General features: G+C 43.3%; 1 protein-coding gene across 5 annotated transcripts; it reads right to left on the bottom strand.

The window, feature by feature from the left end:
* Positions 1 to 18,183, bottom strand: grm3 (glutamate receptor, metabotropic 3). Of its 5 annotated transcripts, none has more exons than XM_041038082.1 (12): positions 17,866 to 18,133; positions 16,699 to 16,842; positions 13,315 to 13,584; positions 12,445 to 12,805; positions 12,184 to 12,411; positions 4,996 to 5,238; positions 4,696 to 4,885; positions 3,653 to 3,962; positions 3,351 to 3,544; positions 3,023 to 3,155; positions 1,175 to 1,352; positions 1 to 90 (listed from the first exon to the last, which is right to left on the bottom strand). In XM_041038082.1, exons 1-12 carry the CDS (start codon positions 18,028 to 18,030, stop codon positions 14 to 16), a joined length of 2,493 nt encoding a protein of 830 aa, XP_040894016.1. In that variant the 5' UTR covers positions 18,031 to 18,133; the 3' UTR covers positions 1 to 13. The 5 variants fall into 5 exon arrangements, with proteins under 5 accessions (XP_040894016.1, XP_040894017.1, XP_040894018.1 ...); XM_041038083.1 differs by having other exon boundaries at positions 12,448 to 12,805; XM_041038084.1 differs by having other exon boundaries at positions 12,451 to 12,805.
* Positions 18,184 to 18,508: the final 325 nt, after the last annotated feature.

Here is an 18,508-nt window from a genome sequence, read left to right as displayed (position 1 = left end):
GGACTGTATGTGGTCACAGAGAGGAAGTAGTGGAATCGACGATTTCTCTCCCGTTGCACACGGTTGGTACGTAGTGGGCACTGACAGAAGCTAGGACATGGAGCAAGAGGAAGGAAAGTGAAGATAATTACACAGAAAGAGGGAAATTAAGCATCTCTTGATCATTAGATTTGTCCATGTAATTATTCATAGAAGAATTTTTCCGCCAAAGGGATGAAAAGCATTCTCTTAAAACTAGCAATATCTTCAAGACATTTTGCCGTTACATTTAAATCTACAGTATGGAGCTTGATCTGAAATCATGTTACAATAATAAAAAAAAAGTCACATAATAGTGATGGAAGTCTAGAAGAAAAAGCATTTTTAGAACACTGAGGGACCATAAATGCATATTAGTACCAATCCAGCAATATCGAATAACATAACCCGGTTTTTCACAATGTGCTTGTGTGTTTGCGGGGAAGAAGTGACATTAATTCAGCCTAACAATATCAACAAGATATTCCATGTTAAAAGTCCAACAAAGCAACAGCTGCAGTAAAATGTGAGTGGAGGTTTAAATACAGACTTAATCTAATGGTAAGAAATGTAGTATCACTATCAGTTTACAAGTCACCTGATAGTGAAGCCAATTAAGTACAGTGGTTTTATATTTAGCCTGGGGTGCAATACGTACTCCATAAACACTAAGGATAATTTTATTTATTTATTTATTTAAGTTGTCTTGAAATATGTTGTTGTGTGTTCACTTCTTAGGGGCATCCCTCTTCCCTTATATCCCACTGCACTGCTCAGGGCTATAGCTCCATCAGCAGGATGCCATTGTTTGCAGTCTAACTAGGTCATGAGTGAACCTGTCAATCATGCACACATATTTGGACACCTCCCTGGCTTGGGTCATAGCTTTAGACTCATCAGAATTTCTGAAACTGCTCTATAGGAACAAAATACAGAAAACTAAAGAAGACAAAGACCCCTAGATACGTGAAAATCCAAGATTTTGAATTCCCTATAGTGTGGGTACGCATGGGAATGGAGGGCTGTCCGCTGTGCTGGATATTGAATGTTGAGCCTGAGCCGACCCGTTTGACAGAGGGGAAATAAAAAAACAACAGACAGAGTGCTGCTCTAAACCCCTGTCTCTTTAAAAATGAGGTAACTGCATGTAACTTACCGTGAGATGCGTATGTGGTGGCAGCCCCACTGACACTGAAGCGATTGAGGTTAAGCCTGTGGCTGGTCACATTCTTCTGGGGCTGGAACATGATGATATGGACCTTAGGTGCAAACATACAGCCCAGGACCACAAAGCCACTCAGGCTGACTGAGATACACATAGTAGTGGTCTGAACCTGCAGAGGAAAGAAGGGGAAAGTGGAGACAGTAATTAGCTGCCAGACTTTGATGGATAAATCTTATGCTAATGTAGAACAAAGTAACTGTGGTTAAGAGCTAATTTGATGATAATAATCTATAATAACGAACATTTTTCAAAGGCACTTTTCTGAATGTGGATTACAAAGAGCTTCACAGAAAATAAAACAATCATAAATTCAAGCAAGTTTGATAAACAGTAGATAAACACAGAGCATAAAAAAGTAATTGACCAATCTCTAAATGTACACAGAGCCAATGAGGCCTGTAAAGTGAGAGGACAACTCTTCATTGGCAGACTTTGTTACTTTGCAACAGTCCAGAGGATAACAATTACAGGATGGATCAATAAAAGACTTAATCAACAAAGACCACAGAGGCCAAACTTAACAGTATCTTTAACTCTATTCTCTATGATTTATTGTATGAAATCAATTGTAAATACAATCTTATGCTTTCCTGGTTCTTGATCACAGGCCTGCAAAGGTGTATGTTGCATGTCCCTTTCAGATTGCCATAATAATTGCTGTGCCTAACTTTGTGTGGCTGTAAAGTGTTAAAGATAGTTACAGAGTTTTATAACAGCAACTCACAGTAAAATTACAGTACTTTACAAAGACGCCCATCAGTAATCAACCCTTCAACACTTCCTTTGTGAGTGTATATATATATATACTTATGTATGTGTGTGAGTGGCTGGTTGTCCATGCCGGTGATGTTGTGCTTCTACCTGACTAATCTTAAATTCAGATTACAAGGCCAAAGAAATGAGAGAGAGAGGGAGAGAGAGGGAAAGAGAGGAGTGGGGCGGGGGATCAAATGAGCAGCCTTGGCATCAGCACTCTTCTCTTACGTCCTTTGATACAGTGCTCTGAGTGTGTGTTTGTGGAAGTGTGTGCTTAAGGTGTATGTGTGCTTAAGATTTGTATGGATCAGGTGAACACTCACTCCCCTTTGCTGTTAAATCTGAACATGTGTCAGCAGTTTGACAGAGTCTGTCTGTTTGTCATCCCAGTACTGCAGAGCTGGGACATTTGCCAGCAGGATTAGAAATTGTTTTAAGTTGCCACTACACTTGTGTACTCACTGTTTTGTGACCTATGTGCTTGTATTAATCAACGTTGAGGAGACAAAAACTGCTCACACAGTCACATTGTAGGGGACTCCCCTCCCAAATGGGGACAAAAAGCAGGTCCCCAGAAAAACAATCACCAAATTTTGTGAACAAAGGAGTGGGACGACATACGTTTAATTACTTTCTTGCTAAGTGTTAGCTGAGAAGATTAATACTAATCTCATGTCTGTGATAATATCTATAGAGAATAGATATTATAATTAATATCTTACTTTTAATTAGTGAGCTTTGGAGGTTTGGGTAAGCGGATTTTGCCAACTTTGGACAGAGTCAGGCAACTAGTTTCGCCCAGTTTTTAGTTTTTATGCCAAGCTAAGTTTGCCTGGCTGCTGTACGACAAGAGATTGATTTCCAGTCACTTATCTAACTCTCAACAAGAAAGCAAATAAACATGTTTTTGTGAAAATGTCAGACTTTTCCTTTAGGATTAGGGTTATGTTTATTTGGGTTGGGGTCAATGCAAATGTAAACCACAGAGACAAGTATTTGTGCTTGTGTGTGTGTTCAAGATACCCTGTAATCACTTGATGTAACATAAAAGATGGGAAGAAAGGCCAGCCAGATTATACAAGTGGTGTACATTGTGAATCCAATAAACTTGGCCTCGTTGAAGTTCTCTGGGCACTTCCTGGTCTTGAAGGCATACCTAGAGGAGAGAATCATGTTTTTGATTAGACAGACACCAAAACTTCTAAAATTGAAAGAAAAACTTATTTGTAATTTTTTTTCCAGTACAATTGTTGAGTACATAGGAATTTGGCACCATGTCACATGGCCCCAAAACACACACAACCTCTAATGTAATGTTCACAGCAAACCCTAGGAGCTATGACACACTTACACAGTACACAGGATGACCAGGAGCACATCATATCCCAGCGACAGAAGCATGCTGGAGTCGCGTACGTTACATTTGAGGATGACAGTCTGCCGTCGCTCTGGCAACGTGAAGCGCCGTGTCCCGGGGACCTCCAGCAGCAGCCACACTGACACCATCACTAACTGGACGGAGATTAGACTCAGACAGATGAAGACCTGAAAAAGATGAGAGGAGAGGAAAGGTAAAGTCATCAAGATCCACTGTCTGTCTGTCCATCCATCTGACTGACATGGATGGATGGACACGATGCTGCAATCGCTCACCTGAGAGGATGGGCTAATGAAGCGTGGCCTCGCTGCACCCGCTCCGTCTTTCACGCCATTGAAAATCCTGGCAATTCTGTTGGTTTTGGTGAGGAGGGCGGAGTAGCAGACAGCAAACGACGTGCCCAGGCCCAGGCGTCGCAGGGCACAGATGGCAGGAGAAGGTTTGGCTAAGAAGAGGAAAGTCATGGCGTAGGACATGAAGACTCCTGAGAGTAGAATGTAACACAGCTCCCTGCCTGAAGCTTTCACCAGTGGTGTGTTGTTGTGTCGGATAAACACCCAGAACACCAGGCCGGTGCACATGAACCTGGGGACAGGAGGGAAGTTATGCAGCCAGACAGACGAGCAGTTTTATGGAGTTACAGTTTTGAGAGGGGCTCATAAGTTACCCAAATAGGGCTGGACTATACAGTATATAACAAAATTTATTAAAGTAATCAGAAAATATTCTAATATCAATATAGGGCCATACCATCATATTGTTCAGGTATGGGGCATGGTATGAGGAAATACTTCACAGTGGATGTGCTGGCTGTGAAAGGGCTTTTTGTTTAACATAACCTATAGAGCCACAGACTAATCTAAAATAATGTGCTTTTTGGCCTTTGAATGTATGAAAGTAATGTTTTGTTATTGTAGGCTTGCTTCCTACAATAACTACAATTACTTTAGCCAGTTAGCTGGACATGCTAACAACTGCAACTTATGTTTGAGCAAATAAACCCACAATTTAATGCATTCTTTACACTTGTGCTCTTAAGTTTTTGGTTTTGGAGAGGATAGAAAAATGTCACCCTCCAAGCTCTTTAAATGCATATTGCTCTTATAAGAGTCTTTCCAGAGTGTGGAGAATCCAGAGCTTGACAGGCCTTCCGTTATGGTTGCTAAGCTATGATTGGATAATCACTGTTCAGGGGAGGGGTTTAGCAAACAGTCAGTTTTCGAAAGTTATCCCAGCATTCACTCAGCACAGAAACACACTTACGCCTCTCTGGACCAGTCAGAGACTGACATGATGTCGACAGTCCTTTGTCACTCACCCTACACACGCGATAGTAATTGGACCAATGGCCCAGGCATCTTCCCACATAATATAGTCCTCAGGAAGGTCATAACAGGACGTCAGGTCATCAGTGGGCCACTGGCCAGGAGCACATGGCGAGCAGGTGAACTCATCAGCCAGGTATTCATGAGGCTCGCAGGCTGTACAGATCCAGCAGCAGTACTCACCTGGGAAACAGGATTATGAACAGCAGAGAGTGGCAGTCTGAGTTTTTTATGGTATGTTGCTATGACAAACAAACAAAAACAAACAACATTTTTGAAATTCAGTCTCCTACCTGCCTGCATTTTCTTCATCTCATTACGTTCACAGGGGTCGCTGCACTGCGAGGTGGGCACCACTTCTCTGGGCCAGTGAATCAGATCACTACTCAGACTCAGACTCTCTGCCCATTCACCTACTGGCACGTAACCGTAACGATCGCCAGATCGCTGGTAACTGAAGATGTTGTATCGGCCCATGCCGTCCCCCTGGGAATCAAATTTTACAACTGTCTCACTGCCCGGTGGAGAGAAAGGGGCTGGAGGGGGTGAGAAGAGACAAAGAAAGGAAAAGAAAGAGATAAGAGGAGTGGGGAAAGGAGATTAAAGCTAAACAATCACAAACAATCATCCCATTGATGTCTCATTGACGCCTCTCAAAAGCAGCAGTGAGGACAGAGACAATAAGCCATGGTCAGTTAAGCCTTAGGAGTCCAGAACAGACTGTGAAGGGCATTACATTACTGAAGACCAGCCAGCTACAAAAGTATTTGCTAAGAGGTTATAAATGACGGGTATGCTTGGTGATGTCTGTGTGTATCAATAGCCTCCCATCAGGGGCACTGCCAGGGATTCTGGGCCCCATGAAAAGATACTATGTTGGGCCCCACCACTGTGTGGACATGCATGCCTGGGGGTGTTGGGCAGTACAGGGGCTCTTTGGATGTTTACCTTTTGCCAAAAACAAGCCATTTTATTAGTACATTGTAAATGAAATATTCCATGAATAATCCATAGGTTAATAAATTTAAAAATCTATCTAATGTTCTAATAATTTTTTAGGACCCCTGCCAGTCACAGGCCTTTAGCTTTTCCCCCTAATTCGGGACCCCTACCGCCCATCCTTCCCTAAGGTCACATAGGGACAAAAACGCTGCTCTAAATTCCGATCTGACAAAGTTTATTACCGAATGCATCATTAACAAACTGCCCATAAAGTCATATAGGCATGAAAGCAGAGGACTGAATCCCTGGGCAGTGTTATAGCTACCCACACATTGATAGAATTAGCCTCTGGGTCTCTTATGTGAGGGAGGTACACTGCTGAAACTGCCAAATTGGTTTGTATACAAGTTGTTATGAAAGGATTACCATCTACCCCGAGGATGCAGGAACAGAAGAGATTGTAAAATTGGCAGGCTGCTGAAACCATATAAAAAAAAGCAGCAACCAAAAAATAAGGAGAAAAGCAGCAATGGGCTGGGAAAAAGAAAAGTAACTTTTTGATGCGTTGCATGCAGTGCTGGACCTGACAGTGCTGACACTTGACCATTTTGACTCAGACAGAGTGTATGTCACTCCTACAGTGCCACTTCTGTCCTCACAGCAGAGCAATCAACTCTGTGCTGCTGACACACTGTACAGGGCTGTGTGTGTTATATGCTGCTGCCTCCCTGGTCAAATGATGATGTGGCTGGGGATAGATAGTGCAGCGTACGCTGGGTTTACAAAGCATCACTCTTCAATGTGTAACAAGGCTCTCGGTCTTCAGTGCGCAGCAGCAGCAGCATTGATGGTGCTGTGCTGCCTTCCTCATATCTCCGTGTCATTGGGTAACTGAAGAAAATACGGGTCAAATTCTTTCCAAACGTACAGCTTGGGATCAGTGGAACGATTCAGAATACAGATTCTGAATAAGTTGTTTGGCTGAAAAGTGTGTATGTATTTGCAAGGGCATGCGCACACTCGCACACATGCGTATGGAAGCTCCATTAGGTTTTACTTTACAGTGTGATGGTTAAGGTATTGCTCTGAGCGCTGTGGGAGGCTGTGCTGACAGAACCAAAGCTCTGACCCTGCTGTTAGTGGTGTGTGTGTATATAAATGTGTGTGTGTATACCCATGAAACACTGACAAGGGCTAAAGCTGTGCTATTGTTGTGAAAGCTCAGTGTGTTCAGAGAAGAATGGCGTGTCAGATGACAGCAGAGGGTGTTGAGGGTTTATGAAATCCATAAATCACAGAGACAGCACAACCCTCTATCTTTCCTCTCTCTCTCTGTCATAGGAAATTCTAAGTGTCAAGTTGTCTTTGGAATTTGGGGCTAAATGTTTAGGTGACAGCTAAATGAAAATGATTTCAATAAGAAGGTGCTGATAATATCTTTCTCCAAGAAGAGATATGAATCCATTATACTGCAAGTTGGCAGATAATAAAGTCTGTTAATAACACAGAGCAATAAGACAAGCCGGGCCTCCTCCTCTTAGACACCCATACACACTCACAGAAACACTTTGCCACTAGCTAATTATCATAACTGCACCTTATTAGGACCTTAGATGTGTGCTGAAGCCTAATTAGCTGTATGTGGTAATTACGTGTAATACAGACTAAAGAGATAACAGCATTAGCCTACAGACCCATTTGAGGGCGCTGTATTGTCCTTGACTTTCCTCTAACAGATTACATTCAGAGAGCAATAGACTCAGAGGACTGGTGATTCCTTCCTATAATCAACATCAGCGACCTTGCTGACATGACAGAGCGGCTTATCAGGAAAGTGTATGAGGATGCAAGTTAGAGCTGGCGAAGGCCACCAAGACTCCTCTGGTGACAGCAGAGAGCTGAGACACGCAGAGCCTGGTCCTTGACTGATGGACACCATTCTCTCTGCTCAACACTGTCCTGGTCTACATTTAAAAGTCTAGCGAGCTCTGAGTTCCAGAGGCGAGGATTCTGGTTTTGACTAAACAAGACTAAGAGTCTACAGGTACGCTAGCAGCAATGTGAGGCTGTACTTGTGCTAAAATCAGCATGTTAACACGCTCTCAGTGACAATGCTGATGTTCAGCAGGTATGTTTATCACCTTAGTTCAGCTTGTTAGCATGCTACCATTTGCTGATTAGTACTAAAACTTATGAATGTCAATAGTTTGGCAGGTATTTGGTCATAAATCAAAGTATTGGGCAAATAGAAAATTTAAAATGATGATTTGCCAGATGAAGTCAAAAGTTAAGGGATCACCAAAGTTGATACAGTTCACCCCTGAGAGACTATGAATATCTGTACTGAATTTCATGGCAATGTATCTAGTAGCTTGCACTAGTGGATAGGTGAGGAGATCACCAAAATCATCTGTGTTGTAAAGCTAATAGCTGACTGGATACAATGCATCATGGAATTAAAAAAAATCGACTCAACAAAACAAAGTGTTGTTTCATTGAAATCCAAAATCTGACCGTCTTCTGTGTAAATGCAAAAGCAAACTGCCGGGGTCACAGAATACAAAGCAAATAACAGTACAAAAAAAGGCAAATAAAGTTAGGTGAGACAAACTAACAGAGCGTAACCAGATCTCTCATTTTTGTGAGACTTTTTAGCATTCCCGCTAACTTGAGAAACACCTTATTATTCTAGCTTAATTAGAAGCATGGTGAAAACAGGCTTTTCATTCAGAAGCTGAGAAATTAATTATGTTCTCGGCCATGTCGGGCTAAAGCGAAGCCCAAGGGGGATTGTGGGTATTAAAGGCAGGGAGAGAGAGAGGAGGCAAAGGGGCTTGGGAGGAATAAGTAGGAATAAGTAATCTAAAAGTGGGGAGAAAGAGAGAGACATACAGCTCATTGGGAGAGGGGAAATCTTTTCTTTGTGCGAGTGTGTGACTAAAAACTCAAAAGCTGGCTGTTGATTAGTTGTTGGCGGGGGAATAGAGAATTATATTTCCAAGCATCAATTCACCTGAATCCCCGCTTTAATCCTGATTTAAGCTTGACAAAGTAAATAGTGCATCAAGACTGATGCATAAATACACACCTGTTCCAAGTAAAATATAAATATACAACAGCTCTGCACTGTCAATGGTGTGACCGGGATTTCTTGTCCCTCTTTTCTTTCATCAGAGGGTTAATGATCTTACACATCTGTGCCCCACTGAGACTGTGTGAAGCGATACACACACACACATCCCTGAGCATATACAGATACAGACACAGGGATGCACTCAAATGTCACAAACACACACAGACAGATCACATTAACTATATTCATTCTCCCTGTAGATTCAGTCCCCAAGGATGGAGGCACTGCCTAGGCTATTGAGCAACAGGCCACAGGGGGAAAGAGGACAGATAGGATGGAGAGAAGGAAGTCTAGAACAAGGGAGAGAAATGTATAGGAGGAAAGGTGCAGAGAACTGAGGCTTGACTGAAAGAAGGTGGTAAGATAGAGGAGACAAAAGAAGGAAACGGCAGGCCAAAAGCAGGTGGTGCTGGGAGGGAGGATGAGCCGAGCGACAAGATAAGGGCAAAGAAAGGAGGGAAGTGACAAGGGAGAGGAGGGAGAAGAATACGAGAAAAAGGAGAGGAGATAGCAAAAGAGAAAAGCAAGAAAGTGATGTGACAGCAGCAGAGATTTAGGTGGACGGAGGGAAGCCTTTAGAGGGTGGAATCAATAGAGAAAAGGTGAAGGATGGATGGAGTGAAGGAGTGGAGGAACAAACTGGCGCAGAGAGGCGGTGGAGGCAGGAGAGCAACCTTGTGAAGTCTGAGTGGGATGTGCTGTTTTTGAATGTAGAGAGAGTAGGACACTTTCTGGGTGAGAAAGAAATGAGAGAGAGATACAGAAAGACAGAGTGATGAAGACGGAGAGAAAGAGAGACAGGAAGACAGAGAGTGACAGAGACCGAGGAATGGAGTGACGAGAAAATGAGGGAGAGAAGGAGTGAAGGTTGTTCTCTAGCATCTAAACGTTGCAGTAAGCTCTCAGCTCAACATGGCCCTGAAGGCACACCGCCTCTGCTAACACAGACATATCACACACACACACACGCACACACACACACTCACACACACACACACACACACACAAACAGCGCAGAGAAGGGGGAATATCACATCTATCACCACTATTTGAACAGAAGACTGCGTGCATGTGTGTATATACTGATCTGTTTGCTGCAGATCGGGGAGGTGGGTGGGTGGGAGTTGAATGATGGCTTTGAGAAGGGTGTGGGTTGGGGGTGTCTGCAATTTCATGCTGAAAAAAAAACCCAAGCATTTCAAGCTGCCTCTTTGTAAAAAAAAAAAAAAAAAAAAAAAAAGCTGACTGTTTGTGTATGTGTCTCTTGTGCGTATGTACGTCTGCGTGTTTTATGTTCGAAGCATGTAGCGAGGCCTCATAAAAATGCACAAATGTGCCCCTGTGTCTGTTACTAGTTGGTTGGGAGCAGTTTCCATGATCTACCAGATCACTTCAACAATGGGCAATAGTGTCGGCTTCATTACCATAGCAACAAGCGAGATGAGGCTAGATGAGCGGCATATGAAAACGCTCTCCTAACCACACAACATACTGCCACAGTGCACCACATACGCTGTCAGCAACACATAACAAAGCAGCCTTATCGCAGTTAAAGACAGCTTTCTGCATTGTGAATATAAAGATAAAGGACAGTAATTCATTATATTGTACAAGCATGAAGATATAAGTGAGAACAAACTTTGATCTAATGTAAAGAGTTTCTAATGAACATGCATGTGTGCCAGAGAGAAGGAGATTTGAGTGAGACAGAGAGCGCTGAACAGTGTTGGTTTTCGGTCTGCTACAGTTCAGACTGAGAGCACTGCGGATGGTGATGCTGCAGTATTTATACCCCACATTCAACCTCAACTCACCTCAGCTCCTTCCTTCCATACCATAGATGGAAAGATGTATATGCACAGCAGTGAGAGTGAGTCATTCCGGGATTACTGAAAAACTGAAAACACGCTGCCACAGTTCCCAGTTTAACTGTACCGCCATATTTAACATCCTCGTGGTCTCACCAAGACACATTCTTTGAATGCATTTTTTTTTTTTACCAATACAGCTGTTTGCCATGCTGTCACCGTCGTCATTGACACTGAGCTGTATAGGACTCGAGACCCTTGTACTTGCTGTTAGTCTTTCCTTGCTGCAGAATAAAGACATGCGCCTCGTGGACATACATCAGTAGTGAAAAGAAGGGAGGGAGAGTGGGAGAGGGGAATGTAAGGGAGGAATACGATCAAGACATAGAGATGTAGGGAAGTCACAGCGGGATTCACACCTCCTCTCCTCTCCAACTTATTCCACAGCATTTGCAAACTTGCTATATGTGTAAATCTGCATAGTTATTCTGTCCCTCTCTGTATGCATCCTATGAGGGAGTGGTTATCAACTGTGCAAACCGGAGGCAGGGACTGCAATCGCCTTGACTATATCCTCTCACTCTCTCTTTCTTCCTCTCTATCTCACTCACACTCTTCCTCTCTCTTTCCTTCTTTCTGTCTGCCTCCTCTCAGACAGAACTGCTCCAAGTCCTTTGATTTGCAGCAGAAATGAAGATGGGGAATTTCAAAGAGAATCCTCTTCTCTTCTGCTGACGCACGCTGTCCCACTCCAGCGCTGCCTCGGTGCTCCCTTGTTCCTTCCCTCCTTCCCTCCCCTATCTCTTTTTCTCTCTTGCTCCCTTTTACCTTACCCCAAACTCTCTTTTCCTCATTTTAGTCTGCCTGTCAGTCTTATCTATTAGCTTTCTTCCCCCTCCCTCCACATGTGGTGCCATTCTTTCGTCCTCCACGCATCCCCTCCTGCTCTCTCTCCCCAGCGTCCCGTGGCAAAGCTGCCGTGTTAGTGCTGTTTGTCTGGCTGTTTTGATGTCTGCTCCTGGTCACGGTTGGTGGAGGAATAAGCACCTCTAAACCTGTGTCAGTCCCCGAGACACAGCAGTTTATTTATAACGCTTCCTTTGTGCGCCATCTGTCAGTCAAGCCAATCCTCTGTCTCTTCTCTCCCAAGTCTACAGAGACTGACAGACAGGCAGTGTGCTATAGGAGCTATTATAACACACAATCTCATTAGTGCAAGAGAGAAGAATATGGCTGATGGATTAACCGAAGCTCTCTTTCCTCAAAGCAACTTTGTAGTGTCGTGTCAATTACGCATGGGTAATAGGTGTCAATGGCAGACTGGCTCTGACAATACATAGCAATTAAGCGGATTTGTCTCAGTACTTTTTATGTTCTGTGGCTTGGCTGCTTTGGCTGAGGAGAAGGACAACATCCCTGTGTTGTTCATGAGAGGACTGTTAACTAGGCTCAGTGTTCACATTCCTGTCTATTTCTTGCTATCTTTCCCCCTTTCTCCCCAACTTCCACTCCAACATTCACTTCGTTTCACTCTTCATCCACCTTGAACGCCTTATCTAAGACTCTTCACTTTCTTTGCCATGCTCTAGCTGTCTTACCTGTGAAGCTGACATTAAGGATGTAATCCCTGTAGAGTCTGCGCCCATCCAGGGCCTTCATGCTGTCGCACAGCTTGGTGGTGTTGAAGCAAAGACTCCGTTGCATATTATGAAGGGCATAAGCCATAGCGTACACCGCGTTCACCACAAACATGATCTTTGACTCTGGTTCAAAGTTACTCTTGTCCATTGACAAGTCCTTGTCACACGGCGGGTGAGGAGGCGTCTCTCCCAGTCCAACACCTCCACCTCCTCCTGTACCACCACCGCCCAGGGAGCACTGGAAACGCTGCTCCCAGAATTCCCTGTACCAGGGATTACGATGGTTTTTGACCGGATTCAAGCTGAGGAAGTAGCGGTTGAATTCTGGCACGGGATTGGCTGCCAGCTCAAGTGTGATGGCTCCTTCAGCGGTGACCTCATTTCCCTTGACAATGCTTTCCTGTGCACCCCAGCCATCGCTGGCCACCCAGATGAAGGAGGTGTTAAGCCTGGCAGCAGCTGCCAGCAGCTCTCTGGCATCATCACTGCGCAAGAAGAGGACAGCCACTCGGGCATTCGGCTTCTGGAGGAGCTGACGGATCACAGCTTCATAGGACTTCTTAGCATTAGAACGCCCCACCTGGACAGAAAGAGGACATTGAGGTAATAGTGGACGTACTATAAATGCTCCTTCGACTCCCAAATAAGTTTAAGATGCCCATTTGCAACTATATATCAGTATTATTCAGAGGAAGAAACAAGCAAAAAATGTGCTCTGTATTTCAGTCTCACACCAACATGCACCTCCGTAGCAAATGAGATGAAAAATGTGACTGTGAAAGAACGCAGAATGAGTTCCTGGAGATAAGCTTTCATTTTCTGGTTCGCAACTGATAACACCAGTGTAATATAAACCCCATTTGTGTGTAAGACAAGATAAGACATGAAGACAAACTTTTATAAGCTCACAAATTTAGCGCCCTGTTCATTGTTACTGGTGCAGCTTCAGGCCATATATCAGTGTGACACACTGCAGATTAAAAATTTGGCTTTTTGGTGTTTGGCTTTGAGCATTGGTTGCTTATATGCATGCAGATTGGACCACAGAAATAAACTCATATTATTACTGAATTCTATTGCATGCCCTACCTTCTCTGAAGTGGCGATACAGATGTTCCTCATGCGTGCCTCTTGCTCGAAGGCTTCTATACCAGTTTCACCGTAATCACCCTCTGATGCCACGGTGGACACGTATGTCCAGTTGAAGAACCGGAGGATCTCGGCCATGGCTTTGGCCTGGTAGAAGTCAGGGGGCACTGTGCGGGCGAAGTAATCATAGCGGGTTTTATCGCTGAGCTTGGCACTTGTCGACGCATAGCTTATCTGAGGGATCTGGAACAGCCTGAGAAGATTGGCAACCTGAGAGGAGAAATTAGAGAAACATCATCCTCTGCATAAGGACTTAAAGGATAATTCATGCGCTTATTATTTGAATCCGTTCCTTTTGATTTCATGTAGATTAACTTTGATTTGAACAGACTGATTTTGATCACAATAATGTAATGATACACAGTGTGAATCAAATTTGATGTCTCTGAATCTTATTGTATTTTGGCCCATCAATCTCTGACTTATTTATGTAAAGAAGCATAAAATATCTTCTCTTTAAACAAAAGTTTTCCTCCAGTTGCAGCAGTCAGATATTTGAAAGCATATGGTATAAGTCCGGCCTGCAGAGTGGAACCATGTTAAACTCAAGACTGAATGCTGTCAAGCAGTTACTTGTAGTGTTTATAATGTACACTACAAGTAACAGGAAAAAAAAAAAAAAAACAAAACAAAAAAAAAAAAACACCACAATTTTGTGTGTATTACACCAGATAACAAAAACCCTCTGTGTGCATTTCCCCAAGAGCCACACTAGAATTACTGGAATTAACCCTTTGTATCTTGTATCTTCTGCATACCAGATACTGCTACAAAGAGTATGTAGTAGTCTACACACCTTGGATTGCTTGAAAGGTGCAACCGTGAGTTTAGATCTACTCCATTCCACTGCTGAGTTCCACATTTTTTGAATTAATGAGAAAAATATTTGATCAATACTTGGTAGCATTTCAGTTTGTAGGGAGCCCCTGTTTTTTATACGGTTAAAAGCAGACCAGAACAATCAAACCCAAAAACACCTCAAGCTAATCTACTGCAGAAAAACACTCACTGAAAAAACTTCACTGCCTGTAAAAAAGATTATCTTCTTGGTAGTTGGCAAGTAAAGGTGTCATAAGGACTGTAAGCCAACCGAGAAATAATGTGTATGTGAGTAAGAACGCATCAACAAACAATATCATCAACTGCAATAAAACTGTGCAGCTCCAGCTATTTAAAGCTGCTTAACTGCGTGGTTAGTGTTTTTGTGTTCAGATTTCCCTCTGAACGACTGGTCTGTGTTAGAGAGCAGATCTCCATGTGTGTCATGCTCTTCAGTTAAGCAAGTAATGAAAGTTTGATCAAAAATGAGTGGCACATTGACAAAAACCTCGAAATAAGCCCCACAAAAATAACCATCAAAGGAAAAATAAGAACATATTTAGAAGGTTCTTGCCTGATAGAAATAAAAGCTTCATGCATAATGTGATTATTTAAAGACAATACAGCAAGTGTAGGAATATATGTTCATGGAGAAATACAAGATAACACACACACATAAGCACACACACACAAGTTCAATAAATCAGTGACTCATGCATTAGTGATGGACATCATCTGGGGTCTACTGATGTCCATATAATATTCCCTTTTACTGTTGATTGGGGTTTGGTCATGTTCTCTTCATTACAATTTTAGTCACAGACACCAGCTACCAAACAGTGGAAATATGATTGCTACACATACTCATGCACAAAAAGACATGTAAACATACACAATCAAACACGCACACACACGCAAATAAGCACAAACTACACAGACGTTCTGTTCTTGCCTCAGTTTAATCCTTTTAGAGCGCATCACTCTGGGCTTTTCTATATTTCATTCACAGCTCAGTTGATGAGCTGTTTTGACAACATGTCGGAATCTCATTAGACTAATAATGTAGAAGATTAGAAAACACACTCACATACATATACCGATGAGCGCAAGGACAAGTCGACACATACACAAACACCTGCACTGACACGCACATGCGCACTCACACACACTCACATGGACGGCTGCTTATAGCGCGCCAGGCAGGTTTTATGGTTTTAAGATGGCAGTTGACTTAAATGTCAGGGAAGGTCACGCTGCAAAATGTAACTGCATTGCTCCATTACCTGCCACTGAACAATGACCACAGCTAGCTAAGAGGCCTGTCTGTAGGGACACAGAGAGTTTACGCTGTCAGTGAAAGCTGCTCCCTTCCTCTGAGGGAGGGAAGGGAGATGTACTGTAGGAATAGGCTGAATATGAGAGATGAGTGAAGAAAAAAATGAAAGGGAAGGAGGAAAAAATTGGTGCAGTGGAGGGTTGCTGTGTGTTTTCTGCTTGGAATGCAAGTCACACACACACACACACATACGCACACAGACACACAGATACACATACACACGTGTGCGAACGGAGGGGGAGGAATGATGCCTGCTATGTAAATGCCTTAAAGGCACTGGAGTTTAGTTGTGCATGGTTAAACATAAAATAATTCCCTATTACTTCATTTAGAAGCAACAGACAGACTGGCCAAGTAGAAAGGCATGAAGGAGTAGCTGGATTAGCTTCACTGGCAAGAGATCAGAAAGCAGAGCACAGTTCGGTTCTCGTAAACAGCGCTGCCTTCAGAAAAGACAGGTAAAAACAACAGCAACGGCAACAAAGGCCAACAAAGAATGAGCTGCAAGAAAACAAGGGATAATTATGTTTGATGAAGGACAAGAAACGGAGCAGATGTGTTAACAATGGCTGCCCCAGGAAGGAGGAGGAGGAGAAGAAGGGGGCTGAGGTCAGCATACACTGAGCTCTCCCCAAATAGCCGGGAGGGACGCCTCTGAATGCATATAAAGGAGGAGAAAAAAGAAAAGTAGGCACTGATGAGAAGGGAGAGAGCAAAGATTTAAGGGACTGTGGAAAAAAAAAAGAAATACATAAAATGGGAGAGAGAGAAGAAGAGAGAGTGAAGACAGAGAGACAGTTGCAGAGATTAGGGATTTAAGGACTGATAGGAGGAGGCTTTTGTGCAGTCACAGAGGAGTAAGGGAGAAGGAGGTTTTATGCTAAACTATGCAAATTACCCAGCTCTGTGACAAGTTCTACAAGAGCTGGGGAAACACACAAGAACACACCAATGGAACTCGATTCTAAGAAAAGAGTACAAACACACAACGCACATACACACGCAGTCACATACACTCGACACACTGGCACTGCCATGTCACCAGATGTCAGCCTTTGCAATCTTGGTCATGGAACTTGTGCAAAGACGAGTACAAGAAGACAGAAGATGCTAGAGTTGAAGTTAAAAGTAGATAATGGTGAAATGTGTTTGGATGAATATTCCTCTACCTGTATGGAAACGCTGCTGAAGGAGCCTCCTATGACTCCGGCGATTGCGAGTGGGCTGTCGTCCTGCAGAGCATAAGATCCATCTGGACAGATGAACTCTGTGTCGTCCACTTTGGTGAGGGAGGCTCTTACAAACTCCAGAGCCTATTCAACACAAGCACATAGATGTTCTATATCAAATGCTCCAAACCATAACGTGTAGCATATGGTCTATATCATCTATTTATTCTCAGCCAGCCTTTGAATTGTGTTCTTTTTGAGAAATATGCTACATAAAGACTGACCGATTTTTGTTTTTTTATATAATGTAGAGTTTCTATCTTTTTGAAGGTACCATAAAAGCCGAGTGTAAAGCATTGATTTACACTTGGGGCTCTTAAATGTTATCAGTACAGGGTCCAAATTGGAAATCAACTCCTCTGAGAATTAGGCACATTATAACTTATCTCTGGTCTGTGGACAAACAGCCAATGGACCTGCAACCTATTTAGGAAAACCTAATGTCAAGAATCCAGGGTTTATACAAAGAGCTCATTGTATAAGATCACATGCATCATTCCTCAAAAAGCTCAGCAATAAAATACAATAATCTTTCTGAAGATAACAATCCCTGAGGGGAAAGTGCTGTCTTTTTTTTCTTTTCTTTTATATCCGGCTCATTTCCCTCATCCCAAATAGCTTCAATTTCTATTTCTCATCAAGCATTTGCTGTTATCGTTTCAGTCCTTTACCCACAGTAGATAAAATAGAATTTTGAGGTACATTTACTTTACCTGAATATTATCTTTTAATGAGATGTTATAGTTTTACTTGATTTAAAATGGAAACATTGCACTTTCCACTTCTGACACCACAACTTACTTACTTTGCAGAGCAACTTTTTAAATATAAAATGTAGCAAAAGTTCAAGTCGCCCGGCAGCGCCAAAGAACAAACAGCTAATTAAACCAACTGTATCTGAACTGTGCTGTATCCAAAAAGTTGTATCAGCATTCACAGGTAAATGCAGATACAACTGAGCTCTCTACAACACAAAAATAGGAGACTGTCTTAGAGAACAAAAATCCCCTAAGTGAGCTATAATTATCAACTATTCTATTCAGCGTAAACTTTAACGCTGTCCAGAATCATCTCTTATTGAGAAACACACAGACCACACTCACACACCTGCTCCAGTGCATAGGTATCTCTGGAGCAGGTGTCCAGGATGTGGACCCCAAGGGAGACCCCAGGCAGCAAAGTGTCATCCATATTGATTCTGTCTATGGCGAACAGCATGGCCTCCAGCCTCTGGATCCCTCTGTCCTCATTCACACGGCCACACTCTTCCATCCCAGCACCTTTCTCGTGCACGGGGAACAAGCCGCCGAGCACCAGGTCGCCCTCGATACGGATCTCTCGGCGGGACTGAGGTGGGTCGCCTACAGAGAGCAAGACGCCCCGACACATCATGACCAAGACTAGAGCGGGAATGCGTGCCACCATGTTGGGCTCAGGGAGGGTGAGGATTGTCAAAATGTGAGGAGAGGCTTGCCCGAGAGCAAAACAGAGGGAGGTGAGGGACTGAGGGTGAAGGTCAAGGGTGAGGGGTTAAGGGTGAGGTGTACAGTGCGTGGTGGGGTTGAGTCGAGTGGCCGTGGATGCTTGGGTCGGTCTGTGGCCCATGAAACGGTCAGGGAGAGTTGAACTGGACCGCACATGGAGGGGCACACCATCTGGACATCAGTCCTGCTTGGAGAGGAGAGAAGAGGATGGAGACATAACTCGGTCACACGTCACAGGACAAATCACAAAGCTGTCAGAGGCTGCA

Source organism: Toxotes jaculatrix, chromosome 5 (assembly GCF_017976425.1).
Source record: "Toxotes jaculatrix isolate fToxJac2 chromosome 5, fToxJac2.pri, whole genome shotgun sequence".
NCBI lineage: Eukaryota > Metazoa > Chordata > Actinopteri > Toxotidae > Toxotes > Toxotes jaculatrix.
Note: the sequence above shows the minus strand (reverse complement) of the source record. Positions and strands in the feature narration are given on the sequence as shown.

Coding starts and splice junctions, on each gene's coding strand:
- grm3 (XM_041038080.1), bottom strand. CDS start 18,183: ATGGTGGCACGCATTCCCGCTCTAGTCTTGGTCATGATGTGTCGGGGC. Junction 13,585..16,698: donor TCAGCAGCGTTTCCATACAG/GTAGAGGAATAT, acceptor TTCTCCTCTCAG/GTTGCCAATCTTCTCAGGCT. Junction 91..1,174: donor CACCACATACGCATCTCACG/GTAAGTTACATG, acceptor TCCATGTCCTAG/CTTCTGTCAGTGCCCACTAC.